Here is a 22,736-nt window from a genome sequence, read left to right on the forward strand (position 1 = left end):
TTATGAGCGGCATTGACAATCTACCCGCAGCACTGAGATCCAGAGATATGGACAGCATAGGAGTAATAAAATGTGAGATAGAACATGCAATATCTTCTCGCTGTTTTATTAGACTGAAAACATTCTTTAGGAGGGAGACTATTTAATTAGACCCCTATTAATCACAGTAATTGGCCATTCTGCATCCCAGGAGCGTAACTGGCCAATAGCTGTTAACCTTCTGTCTCGATCGCTGCTGTCGTCCCCAAAACTATTAATATACTGGTGGGCATCATTTCCAAACGACTCCTGGGAAGAATGTCCATTGGTTCTCTATACGGGGTTGATTATCTCCAACTGTTTATTCATGCAAGGTGGATTATTCCGAGTGTACTTTGAATTGGTTTCTCCTACAAACACACACTTTGTTTTGCTGTGCATGCAAGCAAGTATCTCAGGGATTACACTTGTCTTGCTGTCGAAAGCCGCATCTAATATCAAAGGCAGAAATGTCAGAAGAAATAATGAGCTTGCTCTGTGTTTGCACCACATTGTTTTGTCCGGTTACTGCGGCATTATGTAAACTGTTCAGATGGAACACCACCGGCATGACCTTTGTCACGTACTGGTGAAATTGGTTTTCATATTGTTGTGCAAAGCAAGACTTCACATTATTTGCAAATAAATATAGTGTGAATGTTGAATGAGAGGTACACTGTGGTTGTTATGCGTGCATACAGCTGGTGCCTCCCACAGACCAGGAAATGACTGGTACACTCGGCCATCTGTCGGGAAGTAACGAGCCGATTCAGACCCAAAAGGCCAACGAGGCCCAAAGGGTCAACAGCAGGTAGGAAATGAATTTCATACAGTAAGAAAGCAATACACTGAAAGACCATGTTGCACACGGCCCATGTTGGTTATGTGTTTTGAGGGTAGCTCCAAAGAACATTTTTGTTTCTATCCAAACACCCAAACCTTCTCCCTCTATGGACACTATTTCCTTCTTTGCTCCTGACGGACAAGAGACATAACCCATACGAGAGTACTTCCTCACTTGTACGTGAAGATATTTAGTTTTTGTACATCTGCTGAAACGACCAGTGCTTCAGTTTTTCCTTGGTGAGGACCGTCTCAGTATGTTAAACTGACAGATTACAAGATTCACTTCAAAGAATTTAAGAAATGTGACACTAGTGATATAACAAGTCTATTCATTTTCTATTCACCGTCATCCTATTTGTCATCGAGTAGCTGAGCAGTTTGTGTCGCTCATTCTTGTCCTCATCTACTTCATCATTCCATTCCTTTAATTACCGTGTGGATATGTATGCAATATCATAGCAAGAGCAATGTTCTGATGCATTATGAGTCAGATGTTTAGTACCCAGTGAGTAAAGGGTACTAAAACAGCCTAACCAAGGGCTCTTGCTAAGGGCCATAATTGTACTCTGTTTATGTGCGAGGGTGCTCTTCCTCCGCGCCCCCGCCCTCCCTTGAGTTTCTGTTATCTGGAGTATTTACACTGCAGCATCACTGCGCGAGTGATTAATTAAAATGCTGTCGCATTTTGCTCAAAACAACCCCGCCGTCTGGACCCTTTAGTTGGAATTGATTTATAGAGCTCAGCTTTTGATTCTATACTTTTGTGTGTTTGCTCTATGAAAGGCTGAGATATAGAAAATATATTATCGTTAAACAGAAACACTTCATTTGTCACTTGTTACGAATGAAGTACATCTCAAACGGTGCCTTTCAAAATTAATTTGCACAATTAGCAAAGCTATACATCATCAGCAAATACTAGAAATGTGTCTAGTGGGTGGATATTAAAAGGCTTTTAAATCCATTTGAGCAGGGTATCAGACTCCAACCTTGGGTTTTGGTTAGACGGCTCTCATTTTGTTTACAACAGATTATGCCTCAAAGAAAAACTAGTTTCAGACAGAGCTAGTTGCAGAGTTTAACCCATCACTCCCCATTAATACACACCAGCAGCAGAGATGTATGGAGTGATGATAATAAATGGCATTGACATAAAAGGAAATGAATAAAAACAATGGCAGCAAAAAAATTGGCATCATCTGTCAACTCTCGGCCAAATACATGAAGCCACACTCCTGGTGAACTACTTTGAAATCTGTATTGGGTAATTATAATGTTTATCGTGCAGTAATTGCAACAGAAGGGATCCAACGACTGTCACCAGGACAATTTTTCTAGTCACAAAACCTTTCCACACCGTGCTATAAACTGCTGTGCTGTGTTTTTGGCGTCTGGTAAGCCTCACAAATCTATTACTCAGACCAACCTTCCTGGATCATATTTCATCGTCTCACAGCTACCTGCAGCAACATGCTGCTTTCTGTCTGAACGTCCATCACTTCCACTATGCGGCAGAACTATCATCTTGGGCATGTCACACAAATTCATAGATGGGAGGAAACAATTTCTTCTATGAAAGGTTATGTGGCATTGATAAGCAGCATGATCAAAATTGTGACAACCCAGCCTATGTGTTACAAAAGCTTCCCATGAAGCCAATATGAGAGGGAAATAATTATTTGAAGACGCGTAAAAGGCAACAGTAATGTTTGCATCCCAACAGCCTCTATTAATATGGACCCAGGTGTACAATATAGCAATAGCCACTTGAGGGCAGCAAAAACAAGTTGTGAATACAACGTTGAAATATCACCTTCGTCAAAGTGGACGCGTCCTGCAGGTGTGGAGAAACATTAATGTTGGTCTGGCTTCTGTCTATATATAGCTCTTTATATTTATGTAACGTGGTCCACGTTATTCACGAGCTTAGCTGGCGGCTAACTCACTTTTTCTCGTCGGGTCTTCGATGCTGCATTGCGGCCGAAAGTGAACCGAACCATTAAAGTTACAGGCGAGGCAGCTAAACAGCGAGCTGAAACTCTGTGAGAGAGTTCCTCTTTCTATCGTAATAGTTTGCAAAGACCTGCGTGGCGGTTTGCGTTTCGCTCGCGCGTTATGCACGCAAACGCGTGTTTTATTTGCTAACGTTTCGCGGGCGTTACAGACCACTCTGCTGGCTTTGAGCGCTGCCAATTCCCAGGTGACCTACACTCACTACTGCACCTGAACACACCATGTGTAGATAACTAAAGTCTAGATAAGCGAAGCCTAGATGCTAAGTGGCCACTTCCAATCTTTTTTTCTCCATTGTCATTTAATGCTTAATTATTGTAAATAATATATATAAAAACATGTTTTAACTATTATAGTCGCTCTTAAAGAACCCACACGGTGCAAAAGATGCGTTACATTTATGTTGTGGAGAGTATGTCACGTGAGGTCAGCAGCAGCACAGGAATTCAGGCCCAAAGTGAGACAGATCATTTGGCTCAGCTCAGCTATAAGAGGCTCCCAAACATCTCTTTATTTGTTTTTTATAATTCCACGAAATGGTGGTCCTGTTTGCCTCCTCGGACCGTGACCTCCAGCATTCACTGGGGCCTTTTTGCAGCCGAGAGCGAAGCGGCAGGGATGAGAGTTAGCACCTCCAAATCTGAGGCCATGGTGCTCTGCCGGAAACCGGCGGATTGATCCCTCCAGGTGGGGACAAACTGCCTACCCCAAGCGAAGGAGTTCAAGTATCTCTGGGTCTTGTTCATGAGTGAGGGTAAGGTGGAGCGGGAGATCGACAGGCGGATCGGTGCGGCTGCAGCAGTAAAACAGGCGCTGTACCGGTCCGTCTTGGTGAAGAGGGAGCTGAGCCGGAAGGCAAAGCTCTCCATTTACTGGTCGGTCTACGTTCCAACCCTCACCTATGGTCACGAACTCTGGGTCGTGACCGAAAAAGAACGAGATCTCGGATACAAGCGGCCGAAATGAGCTTCCTCCGTAGGGTGGCCGGGCTCAGCCTTAGAGATGGGGTAAGGAGCTCGGACATCAGGGGGGAGCTTGGAGTCGAGTCGCTGCTCCTTCGTGTCGAAAGGAGTCAGCTGAGGTGGTTCGGGCATCTAGTCAGGATGCCTCCTGGACGCCTCCCATTAGAGGTTTTCCGGGCACGTCCAACTGGTAGGAGGCCCCGGGGAAGACCGAGGACACGCTGGAGGGATTATATCTCCCGGCTGGCCTTGGAACGCCTCGGGATCCCCCAGAATGAGCTGGAAAGTGTTGCGGGTGAGAGGGAAGCCTGGGTCGGCCTGCTGAACCTGCTGCCACCGCGACCCGACCCCGGATAAGCGGGTGATAATGGATGGATGGATGGAATTCCACGAAATTGTATTTAATGTAATTATAGTCTGCTCATCCTTCTAATTGCCAGAATACCATCATTTCACATGCTGTATACATTGATGTCATATTGATGAAGCATATGATGAGATAAGATGCACAGTATAATGCAAACATGTAGATAAACCAATCATTCCTCACTGAGGGTACTTTTACTTTTGATTACATTAAAATGCAAATGCTGTAACTCTTTTACATGAATTTAAATGCAAGATGACTCATGGAATATGTGAGTGGTGTTGATACTTAAAGGATCAACAGCAGATAGAGTTCAAGAGTTAGATGAGAAGGTCAGTACAACTTTAAACATTAAATATGAAGATACAGACAGGAGACAGCTGGATTGGCTTAGCATCAAGAGACTCCAGGATGTCACTGCTCCTGCCGAATGAATACATAGCCTACCCGAACACAAATTAAACAAATGATTTCTTTTTTGAGATTTAGGCCAGAGATAGACTTGCTTATTTACTACTGTTGGCGTTGTGTACGTGAATTTCTGCCTGCGCTCACAACCAATGTTCCACAGTTATGTTTGGTTTACATGGAAATATTTGTTCATATTGATGGTTAAAAAGTGGTATATGGTCCTAGTTGTCTAGAACAAATAACACACAACGAATGCAATAGTATGGTTAACAAATAGTTACACAACTCCAAACTCCAAACACAACCAAAATTATTTCTGCCGTGTTCAATAATGTTATTTGTTCTGCATCATGCATTTGTTTTTCTGCAAAAAAGAAAGGAGGCTGGCTATCATTGTTCCCTTAAAGGAGCCGACTCGTTCGCAACCTACACACACACCAGGTCTGAATAAATTAGCTCCAGCCTTCCCTCCATTACTGTCTGTTTTAATCATATTGACCGCCATGGTACTAAGCCCAAAAGATGACAAGAAACAAAGTAAAATGAACTTTTTAAAGTTAAATAAAGTAGTAAACTAATGATATTAGTTGGGGCTGCTCAATGATGAGGCTTACTGATGCACTCAAATGTAACAGAGCCATGGTTAATAATATCAGTTATACCTGTGACTTTGTCTTTTCTTTTTGAACCACCGAATTTAACACTGTCTCCTAGAAATTACCTTTACATAATAACTATTATTTAATGATGGAATTAGTCATATTTCTGACTCATCTGATCTTTTACCATACCTTTGTCTGTCTCGGGCTGTTCATCGTGGTTGTCCATCAGTTGTAATAAATAGTGTGTGTAGGTGTCCTGTATGTTTATTTTATATTTTATATTGTACACTTATTGTATTGTATTATTGTGTTAATTCAAATTAATTTCTCAAAATAGTTATAGTTTTCCTATTTTTAAAAATCCTAATGATTTAGATAAAATAGGCCAAACTTCTTTGAGAGAATATCTTTGCTGCAGCTGTGACAACCCATTTTATACAGTGCAATGTTGTTAGAAAAAAGAAGTTCCAATTAAGACAGCTAAATCCGTTTAAGCCTTTAAGCACTGACTTCACAATGTCTCATTATTTGCATTTTACTTTGTTTTTGTGGTCATTTTCTGTGCTGCTTTTCGTACATATTCACATTATATGCAATTACATTTGTCTAATAGCAAAAACAACCAGCAACATAACACATTTCATCTCATGTAATGTAATGTAGCAGAATGAAGGCAGTATAAGTGGAGGTTTTCATGGGAAGTTGATTCTTTCTCCCGTCTGTCGCGGTACCCAGATAACAGATTTTATTGCCCTCGTAACTATAGAGGGAGGCTTACCTCATTATGGTCCATAATCCAATCTGTGGGCTCCCTGAATTGGAGGTGCAATGGCATATCAATATTGTCCTTGGTAGAGCGAGAGGGTGGAAATGTAACAAAGTGGTGCTGAGAAAACATTTGTAAATTCAATGTGAGGGAGAAAAAAGTCAACATTTCTGGCTGTCAATGAGCACCAGCTGGGAATACAAGGTACAAGCTTGTAGCAATGTTTCCTCTGTATACATTCAGTTTGGATGGCCCACTTCGGCATGAATATTGCCACCGATGCTCGAGAAATTTAATTGTGATGTTGAATGCTCTGTTTATTTTAGCCTTTTGTTCAAACTGCACTCAAAAGCGTCCGAAACAGGAGTAAAAAACACCAACAAGCTATGCAAAGAATATGGACAAAACGCGATCATACATCTACACAGCATGCAACGCAAATTGATTGAGGGTTATCCCTAGGCTCTATCTGCAGAAGCACACCACCCATTAGACACCATTAAAAGACAAATCATGCTAACTAGGACACCATATCACCCTGAATTCTTGTTGATGGCATGGAGATGTTCTGGCCGGCTGCAGGTTGTGTCAAAAAACATGAACTTTTTATTGTCCTGTGACATATACTGTATGTTGATGTGTTCATCTCATTTCCCCCTGGCTGTCATCAAGAGCCCGAGAGAGCATTCACCAGAGTGAGCAGTGACTCACCTTGGTAGAGAGAGAGGTAGCCTCTGTGTAGCCGTAGCAGAATAACAGAATAACATAGTAACATAATCGGTCTTGAGCTGGAAAAAAATCTGTTTTATAAAAAGATTGCGTTTTATTCAAATGTCTCCAACTAAACACAAATATCAAGATTTGTATCATCTGTGTTCTTGCTATTTGGATCAAAATATGCCAGATGTCATAGCTGTCAAATGCTTCCACCCACAACAACAACAACACACACACAGATATATAAACACTCCTCTGCCAAACACAAGTTGGTAATATATTATTATATATATTCTGGTCGGCTGTAACTCGTGGGGGAGAGTGGTCGTCCCGAGGTACCCGGTTCTCTCCCCATAGTTGCATGTCGAAGTGTCCTTGAGCAAGACACTGAACCCCCAGTTGCTCCCCGGGCGCTTCACTGCAGCCCACTGCAACTTGATGGGTCAAATGCAGAGAAGATTATCCCCACTGCGGCATCAATAAAGTGTACATTATATAACTGGACCAAAACCATTCAATTAAGCTCCCCAGGTCAAAAGGCTGCTATTTGTTTGACTGACCTTCCCTTTTATTCTGCTGGAATTTTCAACCTTATTTATTTTCATTTTGTTGTTTTCATTTTTGTTGAGTATTTACTTGCTAATAGGTGATTTAATTGCTGTAAACAAACGATATCTTTCTGAAACACATTTCAGCAATGCCCAGCGCTCACATCCTTGAACGATGACAAGCTTTCAGAGAGGACAGAATTAAAATTCAAAGGCAAGGCGGTTGACTTTAGTTCCAGGAACTGCTGTGTGAAAAACACTTGACTGATTTGAATCATATTCTTATTTATTTCAGCATAGAGCTCTGCGTGCCTTTTCCGAGCCAGTGGTGATTCTCACTGTGTTTCCATAGTGTAACAGCCCCATCTAGCAGGTCTCTGTGGGTATCGGCTTTGCCCACCGAAGCCGTTGGATATTCACTCCAAGAGCCTCCAAAGCACCGCTGCAAACATTTATTGGCAGAACAGGATTTTATTAGGGTGCTTCATCTCCCTGTCTGTTGTACGCAGAGTTAGGATTGCTTACATGTGTCTGCACTGTTCAGTTGTAAGACCAAGCCAAACCAGGAGGAATGAGGAAAGGTCGGCAGTTGGCAAATACTGGGAGGGCTTCAGCATTTGTCTCAGAAACTGAAGTGTAAACAAATTGTGCATTCAAAAAGCTTGCATCTTTGAGAGAGATGACCTTGCGATGACCAGTGACTTCTACTGACTATTATTCAATTAGTTTTTAATAAAAAACTTGAAATAGAAATAAGGAATGAATCATTACAAGTATTGCTTTATTAGATAATATAATGGAACAGAGGTGGAATCAAATAAGCTCAAATTACTGAAAGACATTTATTTTGTAAATACTACAAGTGTAGTGGGCACAATTCTGTTCGAATTTATTTCATAAAACCTTTTGTTGGTACTTTACAGACAAAAAGAACATATGAGTGCAAAACATATTACGGGCTAATTAGATGCACTGTTAGAAACGTAGAACAGGATGGAGGATGATTTGACTGAGTGAGTCTCAGCGGTAACAGAAACAGCAGTAACACGAAGGATTTCTTGCAGCAGGTGTTTTTATTTTTGATTACATTAGAATGCAAATGCTGTAACACTTACATGAATTTAAATGTAAGAGGACTAATTATGATGGAATATTAGAGGGGTGTTGATACTTAAAGGATCAGTGTGAGATACATGGAGAGTTCGACCATCCTGTAGTAGACCATCCAGGAGACATCTGGCTTGGCATTAAGAGACTCAAGGATGTCACCGCATCTCATGCTCAATGATATACTGTACCATTAAGATATGCTCAATGTTTGTACTTGGACAAAATACCTACAATCTTAGGTCCAATAAATGTCTAGACTTTACGGTGCCACCTGAGTGGACTGAGACGTGAAAAAGGAGTCTATTTTGTAATGGTCTTCAGGCTAGACTCAATCTAGAGTCCCTCATCTCTTTAACCACTTAAAACCAAAAGTTAACAGAACATTAAACTACAAACTCTTCCGCCGACAACACATAACAATTTTGTCATGTCTGTTTTTACTCTGTAATGTATTGCTGTTGTTGTTGTTTTTGTATGTACTAAATCAACATGCATTAAGTCACTTTTATCTGCATTGGTTGTACCTGGTTAAATATTTATTTTAAAGGATCCAATAAACTGAGATATTTATCTTTTTTTTAATGGTTTAATCTAGACACATCTAACAAAACCCTCAATTTCTTCATAGACTTACATTCCTTTTCAAAGTTAAGATGTGGATGTCTTTGTTTTGTGCTTAGTCCACGACATCAATAGTTCTGGGATCTTTTCTCCCTCACATCGCTCTAATGAAGCCATTTATATTAGTGACAAATGTGATACTGCTCCTCTCTTTCTTCCCGTCTATTTCATCAACTCCACTTGCAGCTGTGTTCAGTATGTGTGTGGGACCATCATTAAAAATGTATGCAATCTCTCCAAACAGTGTCCTGACAAGCCACTCATGCTCATTGGATATCAGTCATTAAAATTTAGCGAAGAGGGCTAAGCGTGCCTTACGTAGGTGTCAGGTTCCTCATTCAGGCGGTGAATGAATTTTTCAAAGTCCTTTTACCTCTCCAGGTATCACTGCTGATGTCTCAAGGCTGTGCACTCTGACACTGCTGTTGTTTGTCTCTCCTGGTATGGTCGCTACGGCGTGACAAAAGCCGAATGAACAATAACAACATGAGTCTCAGGGTGGCTATACTGACTCATTTACTACTGCTGGTTGACAAGGCGGATTCTAAAAAAGGTGAGTTACTATTTGTTATTTTGATGGAGCAAAGTTTATATTTGATGGAATAACCTTGCGGGTAAAGTATATGCAGAAAAAGTTGGGCCACAATTGTTCAATGTCAGCTTGTGATGCACTTCTAAGGGGTTTTATGCGAGAAATAAAAAGTCAAATAAATAAGTAAGCATGGAAAGAGCCATGAATCGTTATTGTCATTACAAGGTGTCAAATGTGGAGGAATCCTCTCTGCACCATCTGGCAATATCTCCAGTCCAAACTTCCCTGGCCGGTATCCCTACAACATTGACTGCTCCTGGCTTATCGTTGTGGCTGAGGGCTCCTCCGTCCTCCTGACCTTTCACCACTTTGAGCTGGAGTACCATGCCAACTGTGCTTACGACAACATCAAGATCTACAATGGCATACCTGAGGATGAGGGGAACCTCCTTGGGACATTTTGTGGTGACATCTCCCCTCCACAGTTCACCTCTTCTTGGAATGTTATGTCCATCCTCTTCCATTCAGACCGCCATGTGGTCTACAGGGGCTTCAGCGTTGGCTACAGGAAAGGTAACTCGTTATATTTCATGCAATATGACAGGGATCAGTGAGATTTATTTCTGGTAACACCCTAATTCACGGCTTTTAGATCAATCTTCTTAACCTTAAACTCACTGGAGGACGTGACCCCACCAAAACATTATACAGAAGGCCTCACAGAGGCTAAATTCTCCCATCAGCAAATGATCATGCTCACATTGACAAAGTTATCCTTCTATTCCTTCTAGATATGTGCGGTGGAGTCTTAACTGGCATATCGGGTGTAATCTCCAGTCCAGGCTACCCTCAGGAGTACAGCAACAATGCTGACTGCTCTTGGGCCATCCACGTGTCCAACACCAGTGTGGTCACTTTGGTCTTCTTGGACTTCCAGCTGGAAAACAACGAGGGATGTAATTTTGACTTTGTTGCCTTGTTTGATGGCCCGACAGTCACCCATCGCCTCCTGGGTAAATACTGCGGGGCGGACAAACCCTCCAACATAGTCACCACGTCCAACCAACTTCTGGTGATCTTCAAGTCCGACTTCAACATTGGTGGACGTGGGTTCAAGGCCTACTATTACTCAGGTAGGAAAGTTTGATGTGATCAGTTGTCTTCCAGATATAAACTTCTCACACCAGTATGCAAAAGACCTATAAAGTGCTTTCAGTATTTGACCCCCCCTGCCTTGTTTTTTTGGTTTAATTGTAAAAATTGTAAATGAAAAAAGGACAACGTGATTTATTATTACTCTGCCAGACATTTGAGTTTGCGTAAAGCAACCTTCACAGAAATCCTATTTATTTGCCTATTCAGAAAATAAAAGCTCCAAAATAATCAGGGGGAGAAAAACACATTACATAATATGAGATGTTTGAAACCAGGCGTACCTAAAGACCTAGAACATGACCTGGATGTTCATCCGACGAAATTAAAATGTAACACCTCTGCTACCATTTAAAGCATTATCTCTGAATAGAGCAGAGCTCATCAACAGTCTCACACCATCCCTAGCACAAACAAGAAAAAGTCCTTGGGTGTTCTTGCCCAGACGTGAACTACAGACAGCTGATCACGGTCTGTCCCCATTTCACCTTGTCCAGCATAAACCAATTAGCAAGGGGGTGAAAATGCTTCTTTGTTGTTTTTTTTTGCAAAGAGTTCTATGAGTTATACTCTCACATTGGAATGGTATTGATCTTCTCATAAAAACTCTCAGGCAGAAAAAAAAATGCTTTTCTTTCCTAAAATGTGGAACTATTCCTTAAAGTGTAAAGAAGTCATCTTATTTTGGCAATAATAACACATCCATAAACAGAAACCTCTACTTTTCTTTGGAAAGTCACTGAATATCCTAAAGCGATACTCACTCACTGAATCTAATATAAATAAAGTTTACAAACATATCTGATCAACTGTACTTTAACAGGTGAATGCCAGCAGGTCCTGTCAGCCGTGAATGGAAACCTCAGCAGCCCTTATTTCCCAAACATCTACCCAAACAACGTCAACTGCCACTGGAGCATCACTCTCGCAGCCGGGTACCGCATCAAACTCTTTTTCCCCGTCATGGACTTGGAAGATCGCAACAGTCTGTCAGACCAGTGTGATTACGACTCTGTTGCAGTTTATGACGGGGACCGTCAGACAGACACCCTGCTGGGCCGCTGGTGTGGCAGCGAGCAACCTCCCTTTCTCGTCTCAAAGGGCAACAAGTTGCTGGTGGTCCTCAGCACAGACAGAAATGAGGCTCATAGAGGGTTCACTGCTTCTTATCTTGGAGGTAAATGTTCCCTACGTGGTTAATTCTACGTATACTGTTGGTGCTGTAGGTTGAACTCATTCACCCATTTTGTTTTCGATGTTCAGTCTAAATATCAAACCCTTTGTGCAAAAAATGCTCCACATTTATCTCGACAAACAACTCTTTCCCACGTCATTAAAACAAATATATGTGTCCTGTGTCTTTCTCCCCCCTCAATCCAAGTGGTACCTGTAAATGTTAGCTGCACAAGATCAGAATTCACCATTTTGATACCACAGAAGTCCTTACCTCAGCTGGGCCGTGAGAGCATCTACCTGGGAGACCCAACCTGTGCAGCCCAGTTGACAGCAACCTCATATAAGATACTTGCTCAGTTTCTCAACTGTGGTACTGCTGGCCAGGTGACTATCAGTCTCATATCACTTACTGGCACATCATACAAGGCGATGATTCACCATACTTTAGCTGTCAAAGAAGTTGATTTGTGACAGACATTTGCGACTTGCTTCTCTTAATACTGTAACATCTGCTCCCTTGCAGAAACACCGGAACATCACAGTGCTGGTAAACAAACTCTACATTGATTTCTCTGATGGGAAGCTGCAGAACGTGCAGGAATATAGAGTGCAGTGTGACGCCCTGCGGAAGATAGCATCAGTGTCCATCATTTCGGCAGAGGAGCGACGCCTCGAGGAGCAGGCCCAGCAAACGGACAAAGGCAGCATTGACGATGCAGGGGGTCCGGAAGCTGTGCCTCATGACCTGAGCGACATTGTCTTCATTAGCATCTGTGTTTTGGCTGTTATTCTCATGGTGATAGCTATTGTTTGGCTGGTGCTGCTTTAGAAATGTATGGACAGTTATACGGATGGTCTTAACGAAGGACTCGAAAGCTTACGCTGTCTTATTTTCAATCATATTTTTATAAAAATGTTCACCAACAGTATAAAAACACATCAACAAAAAAAAAACTGATTGATTCCAGTACAAAAGGGATGACATGATCATTACCACCAACAATAAAGTACTTATTTATACATGCATTTATAAAAAAAAAATTGTAAGGCTGCTAATGTGCCACAAAGTGTAAACATATTTTATACCTCCTATAGAGAAAATTAAAAAGAATTAAAAAAATACATTAAAAAATGAAAAATGTCTGCATCAAGAGAACCATGACAGATTTCAAGTAAAACAACCAGAAGTCTGCAATACCAGTTATTTCTTGTATTTAGAAACCAGCTGGTTGACTGATACTGTGTTGTCCTTCACTTGAGTTCGGATATCAGGGTTGTGTTTGAAGGCAAACACCAGCGCTCGAACTGTTCGTCTGTATGAACTGCTGACTCGCCGGGAGCTCTGGTGAAACACTTCTCTCTCAATGTTGTCTATAAGAACACAATCCTCCTAGAGGTTAGATAAGAACAGAACAAGAATACATACATAAGCAAACTGATATATAAAAAGATGTCAGGGGAATTGCAGAAAATATACTGTATTTTGTTGTAACAAGTAACAGTTGAGAGTAACAATATTTTTACTAGTTGAATGTATATAGGATTCTCCATAATTTTATAGTCCAAGGTTATGTCACATCTAAATTAGAGGTGGGATACGATCATATAGGACTTCTCTGAGATGCTCCTTCTCACCTTGACCTCGAGGGTCTCAGACATTAGTCTTCTAGCGTTGCTCCGGATTCCTTCAGATTGTTTGTCGGAGCGCACTTCAATAGCCGGCTTATTGGAATTCTCCTCAATGAATGTCCTCCAGTCAGTGTAAACCTTTGCAGCCGTTGAACTCACCTCAGGGTCCAGATGCTTCCGCATTTTGTTGACCGTGTGACCTTAGAAGAGAGGGAGGTTTTCATAATGTGATGAAATAAGTAGTGTAGTGTGAAGAGAGATATACTCTTTAAATCAAATATATATAAAACAGCGATATGCATAAGCATTGCATTTAAAATACCATCTAAACATTAGGTTTTCCTCAGTCTACCTATTTTCGTGGACTTGAGCACCTCCCTGGATGGGATCTTCTTGCTCAGCTCCGTCAAGGCGGTCAGCAGGTTGTCCTTGCTCTGTCCTGGCAGCTCCAGGATGGACTTGTAGCGCATGATGTCCTCAATCACAACCACCCTCTGGAACGAACCAAACACCAGAGGTCAACTTCAGTAAATGTGCCACAGAATAACGCGCACCTTGCCTGTTCATTCCCATGAAGGTGTGTGTGCCAGCTCACCCGCAAAGATTCAATAGTTGCTTGTTTGTAAACCCTTTCGTTGCTTTTCGGTTTCATAGGTGTTTCCCCCTTGGGAAGCCGCACTACAAACTTGTCCATCCTCAAACACAAATTAGCAAGCTACTTAACTATAGCTAGTGATTAAACGGTCAAAACTTAAACGGTTAACACTTGGTTCAATAAAAGGGGAATTGGTTGCCAATAACGAAGTTCAGGAAGGAAGGTTCAGTGACCATGAGTGCTAAGTTAGCTGACTAGCTTAACTCTAGCTAGATAATATGACCTCCGTATAAAATACTATGTCATTGCTAACTTGGTTCCAGTCATCCGTCCATCCTCCGCTGTCCACTAGTTGATAGCTGCCTTTATAACCACAACGGTGACAAATCTGTTTGCTAAAGCCAGCTAGCTGCAGCTGAATGGCGATGGTAAACAGTAGGGACCAATGTTGCCTTTACGTGCTGTCGGAAATAACAGCGCCGACCGAACAAGGTGGGAAATTGTTCGGAGCGGTGTACACATACTGTAGAGCATCAATCAAATTAATAGATACAGCAACATGAATGAATAAATAATAATACATTACGTAATGATTCACCACCCCATTATTACTATGCACAACATTGAAGTGAGGCAACTTAAGAAACTAAAAAGGACCCTAACAGTTTCCATGGGGGTCTAACCTGCATAACAGTATGCCTAACACCAGTGTCTTTCCAAGAAAACAAAAACAAAACACTTTCACACTGGTTATCGTTTGCATGTCTAATACATTTGAAGAATCGAATAGTTTACGAGGAGTACATAAATACATCAAAGTTATGATAATAGCAGTCTCGCGTGAGTCAAAGTTCCCGCGAGATAACAGCCCGATTAAAGAGGAGGAAGAAGAGCGTGTTGTTTGTTTAGGTTTTCGCTGACAAAATGGGTTCTCGGTCCCTCTTTGTCTGTACTTGGGGACTGTGCGTCCTCTTCGTGGGCACATCATCATCCGGAGATGTGTTTGATAGCGTCTTGGGAAACACACAATCTTGCCATAAGTCATGTGAAATGACATACAGTTTGCACACGTACCCACGGGTGAGTAATGCAGCGACTCCTCTCGAGGAGCAAAGCAATGTCTGCTAGCGTCGGCTAACGTTTGGTGTCCTGGCGAAGCAAACGTGGCAACGTCTTAGTTTAATGACATGTTGTTTGGGAAGGAGAGCATGCGTATGAACGTTGAACGCGAGTCGTCTTTCGCTGTTGTTGTTGTTGTTGTTGTGGTGGTGGTTTAGTCGAGGCGATCAACTGGTCCTGTGGTTTGTTTGTTTTTGTAGGAAGAGGAACTCTATGCTTGTCAGCGGGGCTGCCGTCTGTTCTCCATTTGCCAGTTTGTCCGTGACAGCGACGATCTCAATCAGACGAAATCCGAGTGTGAATCAAGTAAGCTGCGCACCGAGCCTTTGACCTATTTACCAGTGCTGCGTCCAGACCTCTACGAGGTCTCCGCTTGTTATCCCTGTGATCCAGTATTAACGTACGTTATCTCTCACCACCTCCACACTTCCGCAGCCTGTCGTGAAGCCTATTCCCACTCTGATGAGCAGTATGCATGCAACCTGGGCTGCCAGAATCAGCTCCCGTTTGCTGAGCATCGGCTTGAGCAGGTAATAACACCTGGTTGGTACACACTCAGTAACTGTCAAGTATAAGTATGTAACAATGACTCAGCGGTCTGTGTTTATATACACATCTCTCCAATAAAGAACAGCACTCAGTATTGCTCGTTGTGGTTGTTTTTTCTCAGTTGGAGGCCATGATGCCGAGGATTCACCTGCTGTACCCGCTGACTCTGGTCAGAGGCTTATGGGAGGATGTGATGAGTCAGGCCCACAGCTTCATCACCTCCACGTGGACGTTCTACCTCCAGGCTGATGATGGCAAAGTTGTCATTTTCCAGGTATTGTACTGAGTAGGGAGGGGGAAAACTGCGCGATCTGAGCCAACATCCAGCAAATATCCGGTTACCGTCGAAATGTAATGGAGAAAGAACAATGTAAAGAAATCCGGCTCTTTCTTCTGTTTAACAGACTGAACCACAAGTCAGGTTTTTTTCTCAGTTTGAAGTGGAAAAGGACTTTGGAGAGGAGCCACAGAAGAGCTGTAAGTCCTCCACTCAATTTTCTTCCAATACAACAATTAAAGTGTCTTTACAAGTATTTCCTGTATAGTCAGAACCAGGTTTAGTGTATTCCTCTCTGCAATATACCTCCATAGTTGTCCCATAAAATACATCAGGGTTGGGTTATGCTCGAGGAGAACACTGGAACAAGAAGGGTAAAGCTGGTAGTCCTATTGAGAGACAAAACGTCTTTAACGGTCGGGATAACACAGGCACACTTTCATAAACGGAAAAGGCGAGCTTGAGAAATGAGTGCAAACCCCGGCTCCATCCTCGCCGACGTATGGCTGACCAATCTTGGCGTGAAGTGGGCGTAGATTTCAGATCATAGATTTTGGGAAGTTGCAGCAAAGGACGGCCCTGATCCGACATGGGAACGGTTGTGTGGGGAGGGGGATTTCTCTGGTCCCTTAAGTGATACACAGAGGGTAGTGCAAGAGACGGTTTTGGTTTTGGGGGAAATTTAGACCGACTCCAGCTTTTTCTTTAAAAAAAATGTTTTTAATCAAAAGGGAAATAAAAATATTACATCTGTGTGCATGTCAAGTAACTTTAATTTCTCATTTTCAAGTTCCCGGATTGAGCCCAGTTTACAAAGAATATCATCGCACTTTGATCCAGGAGAGGGACAGAGATATGACCGGGGACCGCACCTATGCCGATGAATACAACCTCTTCAACTGTCTTTCCAGGTTGGTAATGCATTCATCCGCATTGTTGAGGGAGCTGAGTTTTTAGCTTGCTTTGTAGAGCGTGACATTAACAGAACCAGTCAGGCAGGTCTTGTAATTGCACGTTCCTTCTCAGGAACCCTTGGCTACCAGGGTGGATCCTCACCACAACTCTGATCCTGTCTGTGCTGGTCCTGATCTGGATCTGCTGTGCCACTGTGGCAACTGCTGTCGACCAGTATGTACCTGCTGAGGTATGTTCTGTGCTTTTGTTTCCTCCCTTGAGGTTCCTAGCATGTTGGTTAACATAAAAGCTTAATCTACGGATGTAAATGTTTGTTACAGTGTAATTTGGTATTTTTGTTTTTGTACACCATATGGCTGACTGCCTTTTTATGGGCTTTTAATGTAGAAGTTAAACGAATAAATGGACATTTTAAGAAATTAGTTAATTCACTTTATTGCTGAGAGTTAGATGTTTAAAAAAAAAGAAGTAATATCTGACTGGTGCAAGCAACTGGGAAGCTTAGCTGAGCATTAAGTCTGGAAACAAGGAAATGGCCAGCCTGCCTGTGTCTAAGGGTTACATCGGCCCACTAGCACCTCACAAGTAAACACATTATATCTTGTTCGTTTATTTAGCAGAATAGTTCTTTGCCGAGATCAGTAACCCGCTTGCCAAGCTTTTTTACACTTTTGTACAATTTGAACTAACAAGTTATCACGTTTTGTTAACTTTTGGACCGGCAAAGCTAGCTGTTCCCCGTCTTTGTGCAACGTTAACTGGCTGCTTAAAGTAGCATTGTACAGATTAGAAAGTAGCATTGTATAAATTAGAAAGTAGCATTGATCTTCTCATCCAACTCGAGGAAGCGAATTAATTTATTTCCCAAAACGTCAAACTATTCTTTAGGAAGGAATGTAACACCTGTAATGTGAAACACTGTTTGAATTGTCGAAGATATTGCATTTTCTCATTAGAATAAAGTTGAATAGTAGTTATATTCAAGGTTATCTTTACTTTTGAGTAGTGTTTATGTTGGCAATGTCGAAGCCAAAACAATATTTAAATAGCTTCCTCGTTTCACTTTTCCCCCCGTTCAGAAATTGAGCATCTATGGTGACAGTGAGAACGTGAAGGAACAGAAACTGACTCCGTACCCAGCATCCTCCCTGCTGATCATTACCTCCAAAGGGTCAGAGGAAGAGGCCGGGCCACTCCCTTCCAAAGTCAGCCTGAGCCAGTCCGATATCTAGAAGCCAAAGCCGTAGCAGAGAAGGGATTTCCTCTTTTATGAATAAGATTTGGTTGATTTTTATCCTCTTGCACAATACCTGGTTTATCTTAGGCTAAACAGGAGTAACTACTTGCAGAAGATTTTGTATAACTGATGTCTCGTCTCCCTTTGACGCTTTTAAAATTGGATTGATGAAAAGGTTTTTTTTCTTGTATATTGGTATAATTGAGGCATTACAGTAATCGGCAGTGTAATATGTTGTGGGATTTTTTTTTTCCTTCAATTTCAATGTGTGCATTAGCTCTCTTGGTGTGCTTATTTAATTGAATAATGGTTAAATGAAATGTTTGTGACTTGAAGTGATTTACTTTTTTTCTTTACCCAAGCCCTCATTTTGTCATATAGATTGTGCTGCAGACTCTGTACGTTCTCATGTTTCTACTGCAGTGATTTACAGATGTTGAATTTTACAATAAAATTGGATGCTCCTTATCTCAATTAATAGTGACGGTACACAGTAGTTTTTTTTTCTCCTTCACTATTGTCTGTTCTCAACGGTCGATCAGAATTAAATACAGTGGAGTGCAGTTGGTTTTGTTGTGATTTTCTTTCAGAACGTACTGTAGTAACGTGGAGTCTGTCTGTAAAAACATTTAACACAAGAATGTAGCTGTAGGGTTTCAGTAACCAATGCAACAATTTTCATAGGCAGAACTTAAAAGAACTCCAGAAAAGTCAAACTAGGATATTGTTTCCTGTGACAATGCTGTGAAAGTCTTACATCACCAATATTGCATTAGTGGGCATGGTGCTTCCTCTTCAAAAACATGTTCTGCAGGATATTTAAAGCGCTATACTTCAAATTATTTAAACTTGACAGACAACTACAGAGAATAGCAATAGTTTTCCTGTGATGAAAGTGACTTACCTCTCAAATCTTTGTATAAAAGGGAATTGTGTCAAAAGGATTGCATGTTCAGAAATGAATTATCACAACTTGCTTCATACTAGAATTGGAAAAGGACTGTGTAATCTGTAAAAACAGCTACATTGGACGACCAGGTTTCCCCCGAGCTTGTTTATTGCGACTGACTTAAATGAGGCTGCTGTGAGGCGACATGTTGGAGGCAGACATTGCCCAAAAATAAGATTGTAGTAATGGCTGAAATAGCCTGCAATGCCACCTTTTCCTCACACTGTGCTATGTACAGCGTTCCTGTGCTGGTGTACTCCCCGGCCTCCAGGTTTGCTGTGTGGTAATTTGATTTGTGGCAGAACTGCACAGACGTTACACATCAAAGTCTGTTTATAGGTCTTGGGGAGCACTATTGCATATATGGAAAAAAAAAGCTGGTTAAAGCCTTTTGTGGCTTTAGAGGGAGGAGTGCAAAGTGTGATAAATCGCCTCAAGTACAACTTTGAAAATTAAAAATAAATGCAAAATCTGGTCGTGTGGGAGTGAGAACTTAACCAGACCTCTGGCACATGACTCCTGAATCTCTGCCCAAAGTGCTCCAGTTGCATTGTGGGTAAGATATTCCCAAAAAAATGTGGAATAAAAATAAGTCCTTTAACTACCCATTGTGTGTTCAACAATGACATGAATTCTATTAACACAGTAATTTAGAAATATGCAACACACGAACACAAACCTTGTACAGGGTGCCTCTAGAAAACAGGAGGATTAGGTAATACGGCTGCCACCGTAAGGTCTTTACCGTGTCCGTTGGCATTGAGTTTCAGTTCTGCAAATTCCAAAACTAATTCTTAACTAAAAATCAGCTAGATTGCATCTCAAAACAAAATGTCAGGCAAAGAAGTAGTCATATAAATAATACTAAACTTTATTTTATAAAAATGGACGCCACCTGTGAAAAAGGTGTTTGCAGTCCACCAGCGTGTATCATCAACCATTGTTCATTTGAGCCTAAATGTTAGCGGCTAAACAACACGCTCGAGCTGCTCTCGGCTCTGCGCGGCCGCATTCATCAATAGCTGTTCATCAGTAGCTGTTCATCAAGTCAATGTCCTCCGCAGAAAGAGCTGATGAGGACAAACGTTTTGTTGGAGGACTTTCATTTGAACCGTCATGCTTTTCCGACCGATGCTGCCTTTTTTTGATATTGTGCAGGGAAGGCGTCTCTTGATGAATTATTGTGGAAGGATTCTGTTTCTCTGGTCTGGGATCGTTTGCTGCGGGTCTGAAGAAATGCAGTCTCTCCGTCTCGCTCTCGCATACCAAAGGGAGTGCATTCAGCACGTCTCTGACAAACTTCTGCCTGCCAACTGGAGAACAAAAGACATGCTTAAGACTATCTTCGATAATATATCATCTTAAAATGTGAATGCAAAATGATCTTACAAAAGTGAAGGGCTGATGTTTTGGATTCATCCATTTTCTTCTGCTTTGGCATTTGTGAGCCATTTGTTTCCCACTGGTTCACAACCTGGAAATGAAACAATGCATTTATTTATGAGATGTCAAACAGCACTACATCTGCAACATTTAGCCCAAATTAAATTACATTGCTTGTATCAAAGACACATGTCTGCCATTATAAACGTCTGAAAACATGTACCTGCTCTGCCCAACCTTCTGTTTTACATCTTGAGTGATCAAAGTTGTCCAGCGGTTTCTCCGAATAAATGAGCCCCAACAGGTCCCATATGGTTGTCTTCAACCCAGTGCCAAGCTGGGAGATATGAAATGCATTTAGACGTCACCATCACAATAAGCTGCAGCCAAGTGTTACACACAACCATTAGCCTTGTACCTTCAAACTGGTCCCAGATGCATCCAGATGTTCAAGTTTGGGGAGGCATGTGAGGTATCTTAGAGCCCTCACTGAAATGGGGTTATCTGTACAAGAAACGGAATAATGATGGATGCAAATTTCTACATTCTATAATCTGGAGCTGGTGGTATTTTGCACTGCCACTCAAAAGTGACAGCTGATAATATTTTGATTACTAACGGGAAACATCAAGTAACTGAAGCCGGTCCAGTCCCTTCCTCAGCATCCGGATAGGTGCGGTTAATCTTTGTAGGCCAACGTCTGACAGACCGTTACCGCCAATGAAAAGCTGGATTAGGTTGCTGGAGAAGAACGGCAGATGCGTTAGTGACATTGGCCCTTAAACACTCCACATCACGCCATTGGGAATACACAATCAGTTATTACCTGGACAATGAGCTGGACGTTAGATGCTGGAATATCTCATGGTCATCGCCCAGTCTGCAGCCAAACAGGTCTAAAGACTTCAAACTGTGAAATGTTTTTATTTCATCCATCCTCTCGTGCAAGAGTGGAAACCTGCAGAAATGAAGGGACACCGAGAATGCCATTGCTCGTCTCTGGCAGGTAACACCGGGAGGCTTTCACACGTTGGCTCTATAACTCACCTGTTTCTCAGACAGAGGGACCCGAGCACCATCTCCCCGTAAGCATCGCCGAACAACTGCAGGGCTTTTGGAGAAATGTCTGCGTTTAAAAACACACGGTTCTCTTCTGCTGCTGAAAACAGCCGGTCTCCAATCTGCTCGGGGAAGCCCACCAGAGAGTCCACGTGGTGGATGTTGTCGGCCACGAACAGCAGCGTGGTGTCAAAGAGAGACTTCGTGGTGTATCGCAGACTTCCCTCTGCGTTGTAGGTGAATATGAAGTGCTCTTTCCGCAGCACGAACGGATTCGTCCTTCTGCACGAGGACACTGGCTTCGGCTGTGCCAGGACTATGTCACTGACACGACGGAGGTTGCCTCTTTCTCGCACATAAATGGCGCTATTGTCCATGGTCAGCACTTTGTTCTTCCCCCGTGAGAAGGACGGAACTCTTTAGACGGCGGAAGCGTTCACTAAAACAAACTCACAGCTAACGTTAGCTCGCTCGTTAGCTAATCCATGGTCGTTGACTGAGCTAGACCAAAAGGACTCCTAAATAAAATACTTATATCGTTTCTCATTTTAATTCACTTATGACGCAAAGTTATGAATCACTTGCACGTTTTTAAAAGTTGTCCTTGTTGTAGCCAGAGCCGTCTAATGAGAGTCCCATCATCTCTTTACTACTTCTTCTTCTTCCACTGCTGTTTCACTACCACTTCTTCTTCTTTGAGGTCTACTATTTGGTGCATTACCGCCACCATCTGGTATGGAGTGTGGATCAGGATGTCTTGTTCTTGCATTATTAAATATAACAAAATAAAAATAGAAATATGTATATACATATATAAATAGTATAATAGATATTATATTATAATATCTATTATATTATATTATATATTATATATATATGTGTGTATATATATATTATATATATATATATATATATATATATAAATTCAACAAAATAAACTAACAAAAGAAAATCGTCCTTTTCTGTATCCTTTAACTTGGATATGTTTCAGGCGGAGGCATGAAGAGTATGTATTGGAGCATCGCTGACACCTGCCCTGCAGGTAGAAAGAAGGAGTATCGTGATTTTACAATGATTTACATGGCCGCTTCTAAGAAACCTGAGACAGGATATCGGATGGCAAAACCAGCAAAAGGAAATATAATCAACAGAAAAACATCGGGTGTTATCTTTCTTAAGGGGC

The 22,736-nt window shown here is 41.8% G+C and overlaps 4 protein-coding genes across 5 annotated transcripts; 2 read left to right on the forward strand and 2 right to left on the reverse strand.

Annotated features, from left to right (window-relative positions):
• Positions 1-743: 743 nt before the first annotated feature.
• Positions 744-12,670, forward strand: cdcp2 (CUB domain containing protein 2). The gene is made up of 6 exons (XM_034555410.1): positions 744-829; positions 9,698-10,086; positions 10,305-10,646; positions 11,489-11,842; positions 12,047-12,225; positions 12,365-12,670. The coding sequence occupies exons 1-6, from the start codon at positions 744-746 to the stop codon at positions 12,668-12,670; spliced, it is 1,656 nt and encodes a 551-aa protein (XP_034411301.1).
• A 65-nt stretch (positions 12,671-12,735) lies between these two features.
• tceanc2 (transcription elongation factor A (SII) N-terminal and central domain containing 2) lies at positions 12,736-14,855 on the reverse strand. Its single transcript, XM_034555972.1, has 4 exons — positions 14,066-14,855; positions 13,823-13,964; positions 13,477-13,670; positions 12,736-13,231 (listed from the first exon to the last, which is right to left on the reverse strand). The coding sequence occupies exons 1-4, from the start codon at positions 14,162-14,164 to the stop codon at positions 13,043-13,045; spliced, it is 624 nt and encodes a 207-aa protein (XP_034411863.1). The 5' UTR covers positions 14,165-14,855; the 3' UTR covers positions 12,736-13,042.
• A 60-nt stretch (positions 14,856-14,915) lies between these two features.
• Positions 14,916-18,642, forward strand: tmem59 (transmembrane protein 59). 2 transcript variants are annotated; one of them, XM_034555971.1, is made up of 8 exons: positions 14,916-15,145; positions 15,385-15,490; positions 15,620-15,714; positions 15,855-16,007; positions 16,168-16,210; positions 16,801-16,921; positions 17,037-17,154; positions 18,005-18,642. In XM_034555971.1, the coding sequence occupies exons 1-8, from the start codon at positions 14,990-14,992 to the stop codon at positions 18,155-18,157; spliced, it is 945 nt and encodes a 314-aa protein (XP_034411862.1). In that variant the 5' UTR covers positions 14,916-14,989; the 3' UTR covers positions 18,158-18,642. The 2 variants fall into 2 exon arrangements, with proteins under 2 accessions (XP_034411862.1, XP_034411861.1); XM_034555970.1 differs by having other exon boundaries at positions 14,917-15,145; positions 16,138-16,210.
• A 1,316-nt stretch (positions 18,643-19,958) lies between these two features.
• lrrc42 (leucine rich repeat containing 42) lies at positions 19,959-22,255 on the reverse strand. The gene is made up of 7 exons (XM_034555570.1): positions 21,542-22,255; positions 21,321-21,452; positions 21,114-21,235; positions 20,913-20,998; positions 20,718-20,831; positions 20,501-20,585; positions 19,959-20,424 (listed from the first exon to the last, which is right to left on the reverse strand). Exons 1-7 carry the CDS (start codon positions 21,928-21,930, stop codon positions 20,141-20,143), a joined length of 1,212 nt encoding a protein of 403 aa, XP_034411461.1. The 5' UTR covers positions 21,931-22,255; the 3' UTR covers positions 19,959-20,140.
• Positions 22,256-22,736: the final 481 nt, after the last annotated feature.

This window comes from Cyclopterus lumpus, chromosome 17 (assembly GCF_009769545.1).
Source record: "Cyclopterus lumpus isolate fCycLum1 chromosome 17, fCycLum1.pri, whole genome shotgun sequence".
In the NCBI taxonomy this organism is placed as follows: Eukaryota; Metazoa; Chordata; class Actinopteri; order Perciformes; family Cyclopteridae; genus Cyclopterus; species Cyclopterus lumpus.